Below are 20,642 nucleotides of genomic sequence, written 5' to 3'. Positions count from 1 at the left end.
GGGTGCCAGGGTATGAGGGTTCGGGAGGGGCCGGGACAGCCAAGTGGTGTGACATTGTTTCCAAGAGTCTCAAATTAGGCTTTGTGGAGAAAAGTGATCTCTAAATCCTAGATGTCCCTTACAAAACTGAGACCAGCCTAGGAGCAGGACCCACGGCTTTCTCCTCAGTCAGGGCAGCAGTACTCAGTGCCCACTGAGCAGTGTGTATGGGCTTCCAGGACACAGGTCTGGTCAGACACCCTACTGATGCCCCACCCTCTCTGAGGCCAGTGGGGGCTCAAGTTGCTGTCCCCAGGCTCCCCAATTGTGTTTAAGGTGCTGTCTTCTCACCACAAGAAACCTCTTAACATCACATCCCCTCCAGCCAGGACCCATCTGACAGCGCTGACTACACACTTTCTTTTCCTTGGATTCAATTTGTTAGTATGTTGGTAAGTACTTTTGTGTTCATGAGGGAAACTGATCTGAATCTCCTTTACTTGTAAGGTCTTGGCCTGGTTTTGTCACACTGCTTTTTAAAACAAGCTGCAGGGCCGGGCGCGGTGGCTCATGACTGTAATCTCAACTCTGGGAGGCCGAGGTGGGTGGATTGCCTGAGCTCACAGGTTCAAGACCAGCCTGAGCAAGAGTGAGACAGATCCTTGTCTCTAAAAAACAGCCAGGCATCGTGGCGGGTGCCTGTAGTTCCAGCTACTTGGGAGGCTGAGCCAAGAGAATTGCTTGAGCCCAAGAGTTTAAAGTTGCTGTGAGCTATTATGCCACAGCCCTCTACTGAGGGTGACATAGTGAGACTCTGTCTCAAAAATGAAAAAAAATTAAAATGAGCTGCAGTGTTCCTGCTGTTTCTGGGTATTCATGTTAGATTCTTTCTTAAATATTTGATATAATTCACCAGTGAACCCACCTGGGCCTAGATTTCTTCTAGGAAAATTTTAAATTTCTAATTCAATTTCTTAAAACTGTTCTATTGTTCTCATGTCCATTTTGATGATTGTCTTTAAAGGAATTTATCCATTTCCTTAGGACAAATTGTGGAACACTGGCCCTGAGCAGGTGGCAATGTCCCCTTGTTACTCGCACTATAGTCCCAACACAGAGACCAGGAGGAACCAGGAATGAACGTGAAGCACATGCTCAGATGCCGCCAGCAGAACCCAAGCAGGGCAGGGGACAACAGGACCCAGACAGAGCAGCAGCAGGGTGGCCAGGGAACTGTGGCAGCCAGGTGTGAGCAGCAGCTCAACAGAGCGAGCTGAATAAGCTGCTGTCTGTAGGTCCACAGTGACCTGCCTTTTTTTTTTACTCTAGACCTATGTTGTTTCCTTTTTTACTTCATCAAACTACAAGTTCATTCTTCTCTTCAAAGCACCAACTTTTAGATTCATTGATTTACTCTGCTGTTTTTTGGTTTTATTGCATTTGACTTTTGCTCTTATATTTCCTTCCTTTCACTTACTTTGGTTTTAAGCTTAAGGGGGAAACACTTACCCCTGACTTTAAACCTTTCTTTCTTGTCACAGCTTGTTTAGCTATAGTCCGCAAATTGGTTGCCATATTTTTATTTCCAGTCAGCTTGAAATGTTTTCTATTTCCCTTGCTCATTCATCCTTTTCATTTAAAGACTTTTTTTTTTTTTTAGAAAACAACAAGTTCAGAGGAAGGTGCAGAGTACCCACCCCAACACACCGTTGCCCTCCCCATCACCAACATGCCTCACAGAAGGGGCACCCATTAGAACTGATGACCCCTTGTCGCCCCACAGCCCTTAGTTCGCATCAGGCTCACTCTCAAGTGCTGTGAGTTCTGTGGGTCTGGATGTACAGCCTCACACAGAGCAGTGCTGCCACCCAGACTCCTCTGTGCTCTTACTTGTTCACCCCTAATCCCTCCAACCATGGCCTCCACAGCTGTGCTTTCTCCAGAGTGTCATGGCTGAAATCCTACGGATGCAGCCTTTTCAGATTGGCTTCCTCCACTCAGTATTAATAAAGTGCACTTAAGTTTCCTCCAACTCTTTTGGGGCTTGACAGCTCATTTTCTCCACACGGTTCACCATTTGCCTCTGGAGGATGCCCAGTGCTACAAAGGCACACACAGTAAACCCCCATGTGCAGGCCTCTGTATGGACAAAGCTCTCAGCTCCTTTGGGGGAAAACCAAGGAGTGAAGATAGATGGATCAAAAAGTAAGGCCATGTTTACTTTGTGAGAAGCTGCCACTCTGCACTCCTACCATCATGGGAATTCCTGCTGTGTCCCACCAGCACAGGCGTCACTGCTGCAGTCTGGCCACTGGTGGGTGTGTTAAGTGTCCAGCTATTTTTCTTCATGTTCCTGACGACCTGTGGTCCGGGTGTCTTCTTGTGCGCTTGTCTGCTGCCTGCACATCTGTGGCATGTCTGTTAAGGATTTGGCTCATTTTTTAACCAAGTGGTTTTCTTACTGAAGTTTTAAGAGTGCTTTGGGGTAAGTCTTTTATCAGGCCTGCGCTTTTCAAGTGTTTTCTCCCAGTCTCTGACTTGCGTCTTTTCATTTCTTGACAGTGTCTTTTGCGGAGTAGAAATTTTTAATTTAAATTAATACAACTTATTGGTTTCCTTTCATAGATTGCATCCATGGAGTCTTATCAGCCATCACCAAACCCAAGGCGACCTGTGTTTTCTCCTACGCAACATTCTAGTTTTACACTTAACACTAGTGTTAAGTCCTACACTAGTCCTACACTTAACACTAGTGTTAAGTCCCCATTCTAGTCCTACACTTAACATTCAGGTCTGTGATCCATTCTGAGTTAACGTTTGTGAGGAGTGGGGGTGTCCAGACTCACTGCTGTGCATATGGATGCCTTAGCGCTTCAGCAGCACTTGGGAGGACCATCCTTTTTCCATGGAACAGCCCAGCTCCTTCATCGAAGGGCAGCAGTTCATGTTCGTGTGGGTCTTTGAAGTTCCCGGCCTTTTCTACCAACCTACTGCCCTTTCTCAGACCTTATAGCTCCCCAAGGTGGGGGTGTCAGCTGTCTGCGGGTCTCCTTGCTCTTATCCTCAACAGGTTGCTGGAAGTGTGTTGTTTCACTCCCATATGTTTGGGTTTTCCAAATCTCTTTCTGTTGCTGATGTCTGATTTAACTTCACTGCGGTCAGACAGCACTCTGCAATCTTGGTATTTTGTAATCCCTGGGTTCTTCCCGTGACCAGGCATGTGGTCTGCCCCGGTGAGGGGCCAGGAAAACATGGCAAGTGAAGTGTCTTGTAAACATCATCAGCTTGTGCTGGCCAATGATGTCCACGTCCATATCCTCACAGATCTAGCAACTGCCCATTGCCAAGTCAAGTGTGGAAGTCTCCCTGTGACTGTGTATTTGTCTAATTCTCTGCAGTCCTGGTTCCTGTGTTCTGAAGCTATTATCAAGGACGTATATGACGTATTTAGGATTGTTTTGTCTTGACAAATTGACTGTCTTATCATTATTAAATCTCTTTACTTATTTCTGATACTTATCCTTGTCCTAATGCCTACTTTGGTATTAATATCAGAATATCAAGGATCTGAAGTTTATATCATCATAAGAAAACCTACTATGGTTCCACAGAAAATTTTCAAAACATTCAAATTCTGTTCCTGATAAACAAAAATAAATAACTTGGATTCCAGATCTTTAATGACTTAGGACAGAAAAGCTAACTGAGCCACGCTGAGGGTCCCTGCCCTGGTGTGGCTCCACAGGCATGTCTGCTGCTCCATGCAGGGGCCCTGCCAAGAGCAAGTCAGGGATGAACGTGCTAGCTGGTCACTCCTGGGAGAAACAGACTCTTCTGCACCATGACCTAACTCTAAATAGGAGTTCTTCTCATGGAACAGGAAAGATAGGCTTCCTATACACAAGGAATTGGGTTACAAACAAGACTAGGGCAGGGACAGGCAGTCAGCAGTCCCTCAGCATGATAAAGGAGAATGGGTGGGGCCACTGTGCCTCTTGAAGGCCATTGTGGAGAAAAACGACTCAGGCAAGAAGGCTCTACATGTCCTGACCTCTGAGCATACCACACGCCTCCAGATAAAGGAAGTGCAGTGGGCACCTACTGATCCCACGGGGTCAGAGCAGTCTCAGAAGACCCAGCACAAACACAAGCAGGACATGCTTCTGTCCAGGATCACATCCATTTATTAAGGCAGCTGGTCATGTCAGTGATTTTTAATAGCATTTCAATATAAAAGTAGATTTATTTTTCCTTTCTGTAAAACTAGTCAGTGATCGGGTTGTGTCTGGGGGTCCCAGGGACAGCAGCTGCTGCTTGGGGTGGACTCTGGTGGTCACCGTCTGTCCTGCCACTATCCCAGTTGGGGGGAACACATCGGCTGGGAAGAAAGGGTGCACACAAACTGGGCAGCTCTCAAGAGTCCCAATGTCTTCCTTCAACCAAATAAACCCTAGTAGCAAGATGTATGAGAAAGTACTCAAAGGCCTTTACCAGACCCCAACCACACATGCAGTCTGACTAGCCCCTCAAGGGCTCAGGAGAGCAAAAGACCACCTGGGACAGCAGGGTGAGAGATTAGCAGAGGCCCTGAGGTAAGAGACCCCCAGAAGTCAGTGATAGCACATGGAGTGGGGCATGAGAGGGGGCAAAGGATGACAGGTGGCACAGAACCTCCGAGAAAGCACTAGAGCATTCCAGGCACAGCCTGACACAGCCCTTGGCTGCCTGAGGAAGGATGTGGCCTGGAGAAAGAGGCTAGGGCTGCCTGCCATCCAGCGTTATCTGCCATAACCATGAAGTTGTGCAGTCCCTCAACCCCACAAACAGGAGCATCAGCCAGTCCAGGCCTGAGCCCAGCAGCCCAGGCAGGAATCACATAGGCTCCTCTTCCAAGAGCTCAGCTGTGGGGAACGGAGGCCCTCCTGGCCTTGTCCCCTAGAAAGACTGCCAGAAATGGTGTGCCCCAGGCCAGACTTCATCTTGGTGCTTCCCCCGCCTAGCCTGACAGGCTGTTCTCAGAACTGAAGCTTCAATGAACCTGGTGTCTGAAGACACCTGCCCCCAACCCTAACCCCGTCACCTGAGGGTGGGGCTGGAGCCTGGGAGAGGAGTGCACAGGAGCCCCACCCAGCCAGGACAGCTTGGCCTCACCAGAAACTTGGTGATGCCACCGCCCAGCAGCCCCACCACCCACGCAGATGCCTCAGGTGTGGCCGGAGAGGGCACTCTTGGGGTACATGTGGGAGAAACGGCCAAGCGTCCAGATGGGGAAGATGTTCCTGTAGTTCGTGTAGGAAATGGCACAAGACTTGTTAAAAACCCCAGAGATGTTTTCCTAAAAGGACATAGGGAGAGAAAAATACAAAGGCCTACCTCTGCACCATACCAGCAGGTGAGGGAATCAGCCTTGGGGGTAATTACTGAAGAACTTAAGAAAGCCACAAACAGATGCCCCACCATGTTACCCCTCAGCCCTTCTCAGCACCCCCATCTACAGCAAACCCTTGACCTGGATCACCAGCCTCTCAGGCTGCAGCCCCCAGCTTCACCCAAGGGGAGGGTGGACAGTTAGCCTCATGTGACCCATGAGCCCTCCCCCAGGGAAGGCTGTATCAGCCAAGGGTCACCTCCTGCTTATCCCCCAGCCAGAGCATCATTTGCAATCAGCAATATCTGCTCAGGACCTGGCAACGGCCACAGATGTACCACCAGCTCTGCCAGCAAATGCCACCCAATCAGCATCCCCCAAGAAGGATATGGGATGGGGACGTGAAAATGCCCTGCAGACCAAGAGCAGCTAAGGGCTTCATGCTCCCACAACATACCTGAGGCCAGTCACCATTGGGGAGCTGCTTCTCCAGCAGACACCTGATGCCCCTCTCCTGGGCCGTGATGTCGGGGTGCCTGGGGGAGAGCATAGGGTATAAAGCCAGGAGCACAGGCGAGAATAGCACAAGGACAGACACTGGGGCACTGCAGTGATGATGGGTGACCCCACACCAACACCATAGGCCCCACTAGATGTGGAGGCACGTTAGGTCCTGGCTGCTTCCTCCCCAGACACCCCAAGAAGTGCAAGATGTAGAGCCTGGAGACAGGCCATCTGAGGGGCTACCCTCCTCAGACGGACCTGAGGCCATGTACTGCTCTGCCTCCCTCCTGCTCACTGGTCTTCATGGGCCACTGGGGACCATAGAAGCCATGAGAGTTGATGCTCAGCTAGGGTGAGACGCCAGGCAGATCCAGGGCTCAGTAGGACCCAGCTACCTGCTGGTCCCCAACTGTTCTGTCCTGGAGGTCCCCCAAGAGTCTGCTGCTCCTGCTCAAGCTGAGCTGGCCTCACTTTACGGGTGTCTTAGATGTTTCCCCTCCTGCAAACCCAGAAGGGCAGCATGGACTGGGATACTTGAGCACATGGGGGCCCGTGTGTGCACATGCCTGTCTGCATGTTCCTGTGTGCATGTGTGTCTGCCTGGCATGTATGTAGCTCAGCACCACCATGCACACAAGAGGGACACAGAGCAACTGCACAAACCTGTGCTGTGACCCCAAGGGCACAGCTCACCCTGGTCCCACTGGGCCCTGCTTCCCTGGCTCTGCCACTGACACCATCACTGGTGGTGGTGGTGAGGTGGTATCCATTCCTAGGAGGCTTCCTTACAGGGCCCTGCAGGGTTCCCTACCTCCCCAGGAACCTGGGACACAGCTCCTGCAGGTGTCTCTGTCCCCAGAGTGGCAGCTGAGGGGGGATAGCCCCCACCCCTACACACACTCAGGCTGGCACCCCCACCTGGCAGCCATCAGCCCTAGCAGTGCCCAGCAGGTGTTGTGGATCTGCGACTGGGCGCTCTGCACGTAGCGCCGCTGCTCGCAGGACTCGAAGTCCTCCCCCCAGCCTCCATCCACCATCTGCCGTGACAGCAGGAAGTCGCAGGCCCGGGAGACCTCCACACAGGCTGCCCTGCAGACAGGAGACAGGAGGCGTATCACAGCAGTGCAGCGGGCCAGCCACTCCACCCCACCCCACCCTACCCTATGGGCCAAGGACACCAATGGAACCAGGAAGCGTGACTTCTCCAGATGCAGTGTGGACAGGTGTGCCTTCCTCCCAGAGTTGTTGGGAGGACACAGACTGTGTTGCAGACAGCCTGACGGCATCTAGTGACATCCAAAGAGAGCTGGGACTGCCTAGTCCTGCCTGATGGGCAACTCCTAGACCAGTACAGCCACTGGCCACTGATACCCGCAAGGCAGGGCAGGGCAGCTGGAGACCATGGACCTGAGGCCTCCACCCCTCCTCCTGACCCAGCAGCCAGTATCCTGGACCCTCATTCCTGCCTGCTGGGTGGGAGCTGGGCATGTTCCTCCACTGCATGGGTCAAGAAGCTCTGGAGAGCTGAGGCCAGTGAGCATTGGCATTCAACCTGAAGATTCTCTGGAATGCTGCTATTATCTCACTCATTTAAAAACATTCCTAAAACTAAACCTAGCAGAGCACTCTAGTAAGAACCCCCAACTCTGTGGGGCTGGCTGCCACACTCACCCATCCTGATAGGTCTGCCCCATGCAGGCGAAGGCCTCCAGGCCGAACCAGGTGCCGTAGGTGAAGCACACGCCCCAGGAACTGAGAGATGGCAGCGCATGAGCCAGGGCATCTGTACATTCTTCATGCTTCAGAGCCACCAACTCCACTGCCTCAGGCATTAAGGCCACTGAAGAGCATCTAGCCCACACTCCTCCCACCAGCCCCCTGATCACACACCAAGCACCTATATAAACAGCCCAGGGAGAAGGAAAACAGGAGTACCAGGCCCACTGCATTCTACCAATACCCAGCAGCTGCCACCAAGGTAAAGCCCAGGCACTTGGAAAGGAACAAAGTCCACCAGAAGTTCACTGGAATTAAGTCCACCAGAAGTTCACTAGCTGGCAGGTAACTTCCAGAAACTTCTGGTATAGCAGAACAAGTGAGAGCAGAGACCATCTGCCCCCTCATAGGTCTGTGCCAGGCAGGGCCTACTCACCCCTCCCAGGAGCCATCCACCCGCTGAGTCTGCTGGCAGAACTCCAGGCCACGCTCCAGGGTATCCCTGGAATACAGAGCAGCCCAATAAACACCCCAAGAGCAGCGGTGCACCTGTCACAATCTCACCCATTCCAAGGCCTCAAAAGATATGCAGTCCTTAAAAATCATGTGAAAATAAACAGTTTAGATAGGAGACCAAGGGTATAAAAAAGAAGCCAACTACAGGATGCAGGAGGGAAGAAGGTTGGCGATGGAGACAAGAGGGAGAAGACAGGGCGGAGCCACTGGAAGCCACCAAACAGGACCAGGGCTACCGAAAACAATGTCAGTGGCACAGTCTTGAGCATATCAAACAAAATGAGCTAAATAAAGAGAAAAAACTCAACAGGGTGCGGAGGCTCATGCCTGTAACCCCAGCACTCTGGGAGGCCAAGGAAGGTGGATCATTGGAGCTCAGGAGTTCCAGACCAGCCTCAGCAAGAGCAAGTCCCTAAAAAGAGACTCTATTAAAAATATTCTCTACTAAAAATAGAAAAACTAGCTGGGTATGATGACGGGCACCTGTAGTCCCAGCTACTTGGAGGCAAGAGGATTTCTTGAGCCCAAGAATTTGAAGTTGCTATTAGCTGTGATGACACCATGGCACTCTAGCCTGAGACCCTTTTGTGAGGGCACCACACAGAGAGGCCCATGCGGCCTGCAGCCAACGGACAGCCCCTGCAGGAACAGCAAGTTTTGTTAAGAGAATTCTACTAAGTTATTAAGAACATGTGTTCTAACTTTATAGACTCTGCCAGGGAAAAGAGAGGAAGGAAGCTGTACTAGGTCATCCTAAGGAGCCAGGGGAATGTGACTTGTAGGCTGTCTCATTCATGAACACAGATACAAAACTCTCAGTTAAGTATTGGGTAACCAAATGCAGCAGATATTGACAAACTATGTTAGGTCTATCACAAAAATGTAAAAGCATCTTAACATCATAAACATCTATAATAACCCACCATAACAGTGGTTCTCAACCTTCTTAAATGTTGTCCTTTACCTGTGAGTCGTGACCCACAGGTTGAGAACTGCTGTACTGTAACATTAAGACTAAGAAGACAGGCTCGGGGCCTGTATCTCAAGCAGCTAAGGTGCCAGCCACATACAACAGAGCTGGCAGGTTCGAACCCAGCCCGGACCTGCCAAACAACAACTACAACCACAAAATAGTCAGGTGTTGTGGTGGGTGCCAGTAGTCCTAGCTACTTGAGAGGCTGAGGCAAGAGAATCACTTAAACCCAGGAGTTGGAGGTTGCTGTGAGCTGTGATGCCACAGCACTCCACCCAGGGCAACAGCTTTAGGCTCTGTCTCAAAAAAAAAATAATAAAAATAAATAAATAAATAAAAGACTAAGAAGACAAATACATAATCATCTTAATAGAGACAGAAAAACATTTGCTATAATTCAATACCCATTCACAACAGAGGGGAAACCACCCTAGAAAATCAGGAAGAGAAAATAATTCCACTAACCTGAAAAGGGATGACTATCAAAAACCTACACCAAATATCATTATTAATGGGGAAATACTAGAAATATTCTCTTAAAATCAGGAAATTTGACAAAGACACCACAGTGACCATTTTCTTAAGCAGAATACTGAAGGTCTTAGCCAGGGTGTTCATACTGGAAAACCATAAGCCTAGGGCTGAAAAGAAGAAAATGTCATTGACTATCTACAGAGAAATTCAGAAAGAAGAGCCACCCAGATGTTCCCAGCTGAATTCTGCCACACATTTAAGGAGGAAATTATACCCAGTCTACAATCTCTCCCAGAGGACAGATGCAGAGGGAATACTTCCTAACCCCTCTATGAGGCCAGCATTGCCTCAATACCAAAACCAAAGACATTACAAGAAAGGAAAGCTATAGACCAGTATTTCTCAGGGGTGCAGATATAAATTCTAAACAAAATGTTAGTAAATCAAATCCGACAATGTATAAAAAGAATTACATACTATAAAGAAGTGGGAATTATGCCAGGTATAGCCAGGCTAGTTCAACATTTGAAAAATCAATAAATACAATTCAGCCCATCAAAAGGCTAAAGAAGAAAAATCATATGATCAATAGATGCAGAAAGAGCATTTGACAAAATCTAACATTCATTCACAACGTTAAAAAAAACTCAGCCAGGTGCCATAGCTCACACCTGTAATCCAGCACTCTGAGAGGCTGAGGTGGATGGATTCCTTGAGCTCAGGAGTTCAAGACCAACCTGAGCAAGAGTGAGACCCCATCTCTACTAAAAACAGAAAAACTAGCCAGGTGTTGTGGTGGCGCCTGTAGTCCCGGCTATTCAGGAGGCTGAGGCAGGAGGATCACTTAAGGTGAGGTGTGATGCCACAGCACTCTACCCAGGGTAACGAAGTGAGACTCTGTCTCAAAAAATAAAATAAAATCACTGTTAGCAAATTGAGGAATTTCCTCAATTTGATAAAGAACATCTGTAAAAAACATGTGGCTAACATGACACCTAATAGTGAGAAACTAGGTTTCCCACTAAAGATCTGGAACATGGTGAAGATGGGTTCTCTCAACTCTCCTTTTCCACACAGCAGTGGAAATCCTAGCAAATCTAGTAAGACAAGAAAATAAAAGTATACAGATGGGGAAGGAAGAAGGAAAACTGTCTGTTCATGGATGACAGGATGGTCCATGTAGAAAATCCCAAAGAATCAACAACAGAACAATTCCTGGAACTGTAAGTGACTTTATTAAGGTTACAGGACACAAGGTTAATACATAAAAGTTAATTGTTTTTCTGCCAGCAATGGATGATTAGATTTTGAAACTTAAAACACAATGCCACTATGAACAAAAGTTCTGTGAAAAGGAACTGGAGGAAACAATTTGCACCCTTCAGTGTAAACACAAGTGCTTCTGGGGAGGAAAGCAAGGGCTCCAGTTTTATTGCAGAAGCCCCTGCCCAGGTTCCAGCCAGGTCTGTTTACACAAATGAAGGGCTGAAACCACTCAGTTTTGATCAAAACTCTCAGCCTGGTCCTGCCAGGTCCATACAGCTCAGCCAAGCCTCAAACCAGAAGTTTCCTTCTCTATTTCTTCCAAACACTGGTGAAGGGTTCTGGCCTCAGTTATCTTGGTACTGACAGAGGAATCCAGTGGTTTGCCTTGAGTGTGGAAAGGGCCATGCTCTGATACCTTCACACCTCCCTTCCTGCCTCCCTCTCCCATTCTGGCAGAGAGCTATCCCACTCATTCAGCCTGAGATCTGTTTTCTCCTCATGTAAAAACTCAATTGAGAAGAAAGCTAGTGTGCAGTTTAAGTAGCAAGCTAATGTGAAGTTATTTCCTAATTTTTGTTTTTTAAAAATAAATATAAGCAATAAAAGTGCAGTTCTGTTACATGGATATGTTGTGTAGAGATGAATCCTGTGCTTTCAGCGTAACAGTCACTCAATTATTTTACCCGCTAAATAATTTCTCGTCCCTCAAGTCCTCCCACTTCCTCCTTCAAAGTCTCCAATGACTACCATTCCACTCTCTACGGCCACTTACAGGTAAGAACATGTGGTATTTGGCTTCCTGTTTCTGACTTGATTCATGCAAGATAACGACGGCCTCCAGACCTACCCATGTTGCTACAAAATACATGCCAACTCTCATCTGAATAGAGCTCTACAGTGTCACACGTATATACCATAAATATAATATGAATTTGTTAATTTCCTACGTATGTGACCTTTAGGATCCCAAAACTGCCCCAAAGTCACCAGAGGGAAAATGGAAAACCGTATTTAAATGTATCTTTATTTATAAAATATTCATTACAAAATTTTACAAAGAGGTGGCCAATGTGCAGAGAATATGCTGTAAATATTTTGTAAAATTTTGTACATTTAGCTACTATTTCCCATTTTCTCTCTGCATGCCTTTAGGGGCACCCTGTATTTTCCTTTTGAAGCACTGCATGAAGTTGTTCTGTTAAGTTGAAGGCAAATCCATGCTGCGGATCAGTTGTGGTTCTCCCTGAAAAAGTCAGTTGCTTGTGCTTTGAAACCTTACTGGGGTCTAAACATCAATGCATTCTTACTGGGATCTAAACAATGCATTCTTTCATAATTTCTACATCACTGAATGGCTTCCTTTTTTCCCTTATTATAGAAGCTACTTTGTAAGTTTCTTTAAGGGGCATTATTTCTAGGTCTTATTCCTGCTTGAGAGAACTGTCTTTGCTTTTGCTTTTCATCTTTTAATTTTTGAAATACAACCTTTCAAACCTCACCCTCTAGTTTAAAATATTTGTGGTCCTTATGGGTGTTACAATGCTGATGAGCACTGAATTTCTTTCTTTTTTTTAGACAGAGTCTCACCTTGTCACCCTTGGTAGAATGCCGTAGCATACACAGCTCACAGCAACCTCCAACTCCGGGGCTTAGGCAATTCTCTTTCCTCAGCCTCCCGAGTAACTGGGACCACAGATGCCTGCCATAACACCTGGCTATTTTTTGTTGCAGTTTGGCTGGGGCCGGGTTTGAACCCACCACCCTCAGTATATGGGGCCGGCGCCCTACCCACTGAGCCAAAGGCACTGCCCAAGCACTGAATTTCTTTTTTTTTTTTTAGAGACAGAGTTTTACTTTATCACCCTCGGTAGAGTACCATAGCATCACAGCTCACAGCAACCTCCACCTGCTGGGTTTAAGCGATTCTCTTGCCTCAGCCTCCCAAGTAGCTGGGACTACAGGCGCCTGCCACAACGCCCGGCTATTTTTTTGGTGCAATTTGGCCGGGGCTGGGGTTTGAACCCACCGCCCTCGGTATATGGGGCCGGCACCCTACCCACTGAGCCACAGGAGCCGCCCCAGCACTGAATTTCTTTAATGCTGATCTTCCAGTATCACAAAGCAGGCAAATCATCTTATCTTTAGCAGAAATAGATAATATTGTAATTCTCAATCTCATTAAAAAGTATGTTACTTTCCGGGCGGCGCCTGTGGCTCAAGGAGTAGGGCGCTGGTCCCATATGCCAGAGGTGGAGGGTTCAAACCCAGCCCCGGCCAAAAAAAAAACCCCAAAAATAAAAAAAATAAAAAAAAAAAGTATGTTACTTTCCTTCAGTGTCCTCTTCGTCTTTATTAAGCTAAAAGAATTAAAAAACACTGTTGAACTGTGCAGCTATTCACAAATTCCACTTCAAACAGAAACACACTGCACTGTTGTCAAAAGCTTCTAACAGTGAATGTGACCCCCATAAACTCTCACTAACCGCCCCACCTCACCCAGGGGGAGGTGGGGTTAGAACTAAATCTCAAGCATAGTAGCCGTTGGTTTAGCCCTTATAGTTTACTAATGTTCTCACTGTGCCATTCAGTCTGGAGGATTATTTCAATGTAACTTATTTTATTCTTTGGTATTTTAAAAACAAAATGACAATATAAAAGACAAAGAAAATTGTATTAATGAAAATAAAAGCATTTGTTCTGTGAAATTTGGATTTAGTCCAAAGACTACACTAGAAGGCCACATGTGGCATTAAGGCTATAGGTTTCCCCCTGTGCATTAAAGAAGGGCTGATTCTGTGAGATTGCTACTGAGGACAGCTTTGTCCACACCACACTGCACAGCAGCACAGCCAGACACACACCAGGCCTGTGTGGCGAGAGAGCATCAGACACTGTCCCACAGGGCTCCACCTGCCTTTAGGACACAGTAAAGCTCTGCTACATCCAGGGCCTCCAACAAAAGCACAGCTAGAAAATCCTCAGATTTTATGGAAATGAAGCAACACACTCCTAAATAATTCGTAGGCCAGAGAAATCACAATAGAATCAGAAAACATTTTTAATCAAGTGATATAACAAAACTTATTTCTACTCTAGAGGGCATATTTAAATAAAAGGCTGAAAGTCATTTACCTGTGTACCCAAGTTAGCAAAAGAAAGTAAAAATAAAATAACAGCAGACTCTCCCTGACAAATATGTTAAAATCGAAACTCAATAAAACTACAAGTTTATTATGAAAAAAATAACAAACTAAAATTGATAAAACTAAAAGTAAACTCATTTTAAAACTATGCTTAACAGAATCCAGGACTAAGATGGTTTCTTTTCTTGGAGGAGGGGAAGAAACAGGGTTTCACTCTGTCACCCAGGCTGCAGTACAGTGGTGTCGTTATAACTCACCGCAGCTTCGAACTCCTGAGTTCAAGTGATCCTTCTGCTTTGGCCTCCTGGAGTGCTAGGATTACAGGCATGAGGCACCGCACTCGGCCAGTAACTATTTGTGTGTCATAACTGCTACTCTGAGCCCCCAGAGCACATGTTTGACATGATGCTCAGGAGCACCTGAGCACTTCTGCATTCGAGTTTTTAAATCTTGGTCCCTGACTTGGTAGCACCCAGGCCAAGTGGCACTCTGGCCCTGCTTACCTGATCTCCACTGCCCTGTGATCGGGGAAACGTTTATGGAAATGCCCCAGTGCTTGCATCACAGCCGAGGTGCACTCCACATACGTGTAGTCAATCATGATGTCCCCTGGGAGAAGGCAATAAGAGCAGGGGGCACGTGAGCTCTGGCAACTCAGCCAAGGCATAGCCGATAAGAATGCAGCAGCATACAGAGCTGTGCCTGGACGCTGCCTCTCGGACCGTTCTTCAGAGCAGATGGCTGGCTCAGGCACAAAGGGGCAGAGCTTGGCATCTGCACTGCATGAACCGAGCAGGGGCCCGGGAGCATGATTTGGGGAACACAGCAAGGAGCTGCACCCCACTGAAAACACCCTGCCCAGTGGCAGGTCTTGGAGTGAGATAAACGAAGGCCAGGAAGGAGGTACACAGGAGGCCCCACCAGGGGACTACGGCAGCCACGTGAACACAGCAGCCCCATGGCCTGAGGCAGGGGCACACCCTGGTACCCAAAGAACACAAATCCCAGTGAACAGAGCAGGAGCCAGCTGGGCTGCATCAAGGGAGCTGGGTACAAATCTCACCCAAATCCCCCACTAACCCCCAAGATGACCCTCTGCCCTTCTGCCCACAGCTCCGGGGCTCAGGGAGGTTCTACAAGGACCTGCAAATGGGCTGGATCCTGCAGCACTGCCCAGACTGGGGGAAGGCAGGCCCACACTCACCAAAGACCTCTGAGGGGTTCAGCAGCTCCAGCAAGCGCCCCCCACGCTTGGTCTCATAGGTGGCAAAGCCTCCATCAGGGTTCCTCATGTTCAGCAGCTGTGGCCAAAGAGAGAGCAGGCTGAGAGCTCCCACCTGCGGCAGGTGCAGGTGCCGCCTGCCACTCTCAGGCCCTCAGGCAACTGAGGTGGCAGGTGCACCCCCATTACCTGACCAGGGTAAATCATGAACTGCCAGAACTCAGTAGGTGCCCTACCATAAAACATACATTAAACTCAACTCGCTTAAAGGACTTAGCACAAAAAACGAACAGAAGTTCTCACCTTTTCTTGGACATCCAGTGGAACCCACCACTCCCCTGAGGGAGGCCCATGGGAGTCTCAGGGTCCCAATCCCCAGACCAAAGAGCAACCTCAGGGGCCACACAGCCAGCACTTGTGGAGATAGAACCCTAGGAGAGAGAGGGGCAGGGGCCAGAGCCTCACCACAGCCACAGCATCGCAGAGCCTCTCTCGGGGGATGTGCTTGGTGACAGAGGGACACTTCTCCTGCAGGAGCAGCACAGACTTCAGGGCCTCTGCCGTGCAGTCTGCAACGATCCAGCCACAGTCCAGTGTGCTGAAGGAGAACCCACCCTGCAAGGCAAAAGCTGTGACCTCGGGACCACCCCACAGCCACATGCAGCCTCCCCCTGCAGAGCCTCCCGTTGGGGCAGGGGCCATTGACAGCAAAGGTGCAGGTGTGGCCTAGTCAGCCCACTGGCCAGACCTCTGGCTTCCTGCACAGGGGCCCCAGGGCTGCAGCCCCAACCTAACACCTTCAACCTCACTACAGGACTAGGTGGGGGTGCAGGCATCCTCACAACCTCACTGTGAAAGGCAGCAGCAGCAGCTATGTCCTGCCTCATGCCACAGCCCACATCTGTGGTTGTAGCACTGGCTGGCCCGTGTTGGCATCTGTCTGAGCCCAACTATACTGCAGACTGCTGGACAGCCTCAGCACCTCTGGTCCTCTCACTCTGGGCATGTTGCAGGGTAGGAGTCTGAGGACACCCAAGGAAGAGCCCCCAGAAAGGAAGTTCAGCCAAGCACAGCAGCCTCCCCAGGGCTGGGCAGAGTGGGCAGTGTCAGCTCCCAAGTACCTTGCTCATCTGGCGGTAGTACTTCTGGTAGTCAGGAGGGCTGTCTGGGACCTGGGCAGCATTGGGGGCACATGTGGAAAGCAGAGGGGTCTGTCAACCACCATGGCAGGGAGGGCCCTGCATTGATGGGGCAGGATCACATGAGCAATGTGTAGGCGCCTGGCAGTGTGGTGGCCACAGACACAATGGTTGCTGTAAGGCATCCAAGAGCATAAGTCCACACAGCCCTCACAGGCCAGCAGGCAGAAGGGGCACTGTGCTCCACAGGCATGATCCCTGCCAAGGACCCCCCCCACACCATTCCCAAACAACCTTGGCTCTGGGAACACTCACTCCTGAGCCACATCTCTTGACTCAGCAGGACAGGGAATAGGTCTGTGTGGGTGGCAGGGTCCAGTCTGCCTTCCCAAGTCCCCAGAGCTCAGACCAAGTCCTGGGCAGGAGCCAGAAGACCCTACCCTAGGGCAGGCCCCACCCTGACAGGGTGCACACCCCTGTTCCTGCCCCAGACAGATGCCTGCCTCGGCCACACAGAGATTGCCTGGGCTCAGCGCGACCTTTAGTGAAGAGACAGGGCTGGGGGCAGGCGTGCCAGGCAGAGGGACTGGCTAGAGGACTGTCTTGGGCAGGGTGCACACAAGGAGGGTGGAATGCAGGCCTCAGACAGCTGTGGCTGCAAACAAGGGAGCAGGCATGTGTGGAGACATTCAACAGTCAGATTGGGGTACAGGGAGGGATCTACTGGGGTTGATGATCTGGCAGGATGGTGGGGACACTGCCCCAAGGTAAGGACAGGTCTCAGGAGGGAAAGACCACAGGCCGGTATCTCTGCTGCTGGCCGAAGGTGTCCAGGGCAGGCTGAGGAGGTTGTTAGGCAGGCTGCACAGCTTTGGGGATGTGACGCCTAACTACACCCCAGCCCTTTGCACACAGCAACTCCAATGTGAATAGGACTTGGCCGTTCAGACGGCAGAAACCATGACATCCACCCCACACTGGGGACGGGCCACTGGTGGCCTCCAGAGAGCTACCTCCAGAGAGGACAGGTGCGTGGAGGAGGGGCAGGGCTGCTACAGCGGGGGTTGGGGGCTCACAAGCCTGGGGGCGGGCAGAGGTGAGGGGGCTGCTGCACTGACAGCCCCGCTTCTTTCTGCCCAGGAGTCCCAGGCATAGGCCTCACCTGTGAGAGCCGCAGAAACTCATGTGCCTTCTGCAGGGAGGACAAAAACTCAGGCCTGTGGTGCCCACCTGCCTGGAAGAGAAAGCAGGATAGGCTGAGCCACGCCCTCCCACAGGCAGCCAAGCAGTGCTCCCCCTGGGCCCAAATCAAACCAGGTACTCCGTCCCCCAGACTGGCATACCCTGGTGTCATTACAGCTCACTATGGCTCCAACTCCTGGGTTCAAGCTATCCTCCTGCCTCAGCCTCCCGAGTAGCTGGGACTATAGATGCCAAAACGCCCAGCTACTTTTTCTATTTTTAGTGGAGACTGAGCCTCAGTATATTGCCTGGGCTGGTCTCAAACTCCTGGCTTCAAGGGATCCTCCTGCCCTGCCCTCTCCAAGAGATGAGACTATAGGTGTGAGTCCCAGCATCCAGCCATACAGTTTAAAGTTTTAAGAAAAGGAGCCTTGTGCCCAGTCCCACTCTGGCTCACCTGCTCGCTCAATCTCCAGCCCTGCCCTCTCAAAGCCCCAGACCCAGCCCAACATCCAGGGCAGCAAAGCAAGGCCACCACCTCTGCAGTGTCATCACTAGTGGCTTCAGAGCCCCGGCCAGAGGGGAGGACAGCATGTGTGTGGTCAAGCAGGTATCATGATGCTGGAGGTGGACCCATCCTCATGTGCAGAGGAAGGTCAGCAAGAGGCCAAAGAAGGAAATGGAACCACGTACCTCTAGCAGAGCCTGGATGGCAAATGAGGTATCCCAGATCTGTGAGCCATTGGTGCCCTACATGCAAAGGATAGGCCACTATAGGGGCTGCAGCGTCCTGCACTCCTGGCCACTGCCTCTTGGGACCTGACAGGTGCCCAGCAGTCTGGATGTGGGGTCTGGGGACTCCTGCCAGCCAGCACTTAATCCAGGCTCTGAGGCTTGTGTGCCCCTAGAAGCCAATGAGGGGTGGAGAGAAGGCTGGCACTGGCCTCAGTTCAGGGGCTGGTGGCCAAGCCCCAGTAAGAGACAGGGCTGGGCAATGACCTCAACAGATAAGGGCTGGGAATGGGGCAGCAGTGTATGGACATCACACCCAGTGTAGGGCTGATGTGTGAGAAATCCATGCACCCCAGGAAATCCGGCAGCATGGGGCTCCAGGCTTGACCACCAGCTCACAGACACTAGGCTATGGCGCCTGTCAGAGGGATCCAAAGAAAAGCTCTTTAGGGACAGACAGTTCTTTAGTGGGAGACCGCTGTGGACCAACTCAGCTCTAAGACCAACCAGATGCCTGAAAGAAACATTGTCCACCAACTACCCACAAACCATGCGTGGAGAGGATGCCCAGACCATCTTTAACTTTAAGTGTGATGATGGCAGAGGGGCTGCGTGGAAATGAAGCCCTCAGTGGCTCAGGTGTGCTGTCCACACTGCCCCCGAGGCTCATTACTCTCTCTGTACTTTTTTTTGAGACAGTCTCACTATGTCGCCCTTGGTAGAATGCCGTGGTGTCACAGCTCACAGCAAACTCCAACTCTTGGGCTTAAGCAATTCTCTTGCCTCAGCCTCCCAAGTAGCTGGGACTACAGGCACCTGCCACAACGCCTGGCTATTTTCTTGTTGCATTTGTCATTGTTGTTTAGCTGGCCTGGGCTGGGCTCGAACCCGCCAGCCACATGTAACCACTGTGCTATGGGCATGGAGCCTCTGCATGTGTTTTGGAAACCTCTTTATACAAGGGTGGTGTAGATAGCCAGGGAGCTGCAGAGTGCTCAGGACCCTCCAGGCAAAGGCCCTGGTGGCTGAGGTGTCTGCCATGGGGTGGGCAGTTCCAGGCCATGTGTGCTCTCCCCAAATGTGACACCCCAGGACACCTCTGGACATGCCACATTTCCACACTGACCCAGGGGTGGACGACAGACAGACCCCACAGTGGCGCTGGGCTCTGCAGAAAGTAAGACCTAGCTGGCACCTGCCTGGCATCCTGAGACACCCACTGTGTTAGTGACAGAGAGTGGGGACTCAGCCTGACTGTGGCCTGTGGGCCCTGTACCCACACCCAGAACACCACTGTCTACACACGCAAACGTGGGACCACGTGCAGAGAAGAGCCTCTGATGGGGGCTCATTGGTACTCAACACTAGACCCTTGCCCACGGGAAGGCAAAAGTGGACCCATTCTCTCAACTCAATTCCTAGTCTACTCCTGAATTTTATTGTTAGTAGACTGATTTCAAGAAATGGTCACTGCCTTCACCCAAAACAGCCCCAGGCTGGGAGCTACTGCTGTCAGCAGCTGCTTTGAGGTAGAACTCAGGACAGGCCCTTCTCAACAGTTCTGAGCTACTCTGGTTTATAGACTTTGGAAGAATTTGACAAGCCCTAGGCCCCTTGCACAGGGTGGTCTTGGACCCACCAGCCTTCAGGGGCAAGGATCCTGGCCAGGTATCTCTGCCCAGAGATGATGTATCTTCTTGGGTCCACCTGTGAGCTATAGGCCCCAGAAGGGTCTAGAAAGAAGCCAACCATGTGCTGTGTGGCTGAGTGTCCAGCAGAGCCTACCCCTCCTCCCTCCCTGGGTGCAGCAACATGAGTCCCTGCCATGCTCTGCCAGTCCATGGGAGGGGACATGTGGGTACAGGTCCCAGGCTGGGCCAGTCCCTCCCACTGTCCTCCAGGTCCTTCCGTCCTGTGGCTGCAGAAGACAACTAGTGTGTGAAGACATGGACCTCCCAAGACCTGAAAAAGGAGCCTCCAAGTGACCGCAGAAAGGAGGCCCCCAGCCACCTGGAGCTACCTCCCAACACGGTACCACGACAAGTGTTTCTGTAGTGTCTGGGGATCCCTGACCACTGGGGCAAAGGGTACATGAGAACACTGCAGATTCTCGTGCCACACAAGAGGCTAGTGGCACACACCTAGGACATAGCCAAAGGCCCCATGATGACCAAGAGGGTCTGGAGAGGCAGACTGAGCCCCCATAATAGGCTGCCAGAACTTGCCTTGCCAAGGAGATATTTTGAATCTTAATGAACCCAAATGATAAAATAATAAAAATGATAAAAAAATAAAAAAATGATAAATGATAAATGATAAAAAAATAAATGGCAGGAACAGTTGCAAGGAGATGGGGAAGAAATGCAGCCCTTACCTGCATCTTCATGCCATCGAGACCCAGCCTGTGAGGATGGAAAAAGACCAAGTC

At 50.3% G+C, this 20,642-nt stretch overlaps 2 protein-coding genes across 6 annotated transcripts in view; one reads left to right on the top strand and one right to left on the bottom strand.

Moving 5' to 3' along the window:
• Positions 1-20,642, top strand: part of COL6A2 (collagen type VI alpha 2 chain) — a 137,267-nt gene that overhangs the window by 75,187 nt on the left and 41,438 nt on the right. The window lies entirely within an intron of this gene.
• LSS (lanosterol synthase) overlaps positions 3,600-20,642 on the bottom strand; it is a 28,368-nt gene continuing 11,325 nt past the window's right edge. Inside the window, exons 7-18 of one of the 5 annotated variants that reach the window (XM_053564681.1) lie at positions 20,589-20,616; positions 18,176-18,232; positions 17,463-17,534; positions 16,283-16,333; positions 15,627-15,776; positions 15,144-15,240; positions 14,443-14,548; positions 8,004-8,069; positions 7,523-7,603; positions 6,770-6,940; positions 5,805-5,883; positions 3,600-5,314 (exon numbers count right to left, since the gene is read on the bottom strand). In XM_053564681.1, coding sequence (XP_053420656.1) covers positions 5,183-5,314; positions 5,805-5,883; positions 6,770-6,940; positions 7,523-7,603; positions 8,004-8,069; positions 14,443-14,548; positions 15,144-15,240; positions 15,627-15,776; positions 16,283-16,333; positions 17,463-17,534; positions 18,176-18,232; positions 20,589-20,616 — 1,090 coding nt within the window. In that variant the 3' untranslated portion in view covers positions 3,600-5,182. The remainder of the gene's footprint in view (positions 5,315-5,804; positions 5,884-6,769; positions 6,941-7,522; positions 7,604-8,003; positions 8,070-14,442; positions 14,549-15,143; positions 15,241-15,626; positions 15,777-16,282; positions 16,334-17,462; positions 17,535-18,175; positions 18,233-20,588; positions 20,617-20,642) is intronic. The other 4 variants (XM_053564679.1, XM_053564676.1, XM_053564680.1 and 1 more) reach the window with 4 other exon arrangements.

Source organism: Nycticebus coucang, chromosome 16, assembly GCF_027406575.1.
Source record: "Nycticebus coucang isolate mNycCou1 chromosome 16, mNycCou1.pri, whole genome shotgun sequence".
Lineage (NCBI taxonomy): Eukaryota > Metazoa > Chordata > Mammalia > Primates > Lorisidae > Nycticebus > Nycticebus coucang.
Note: the sequence above shows the minus strand (reverse complement) of the source record. Positions and strands in the feature narration are given on the sequence as shown.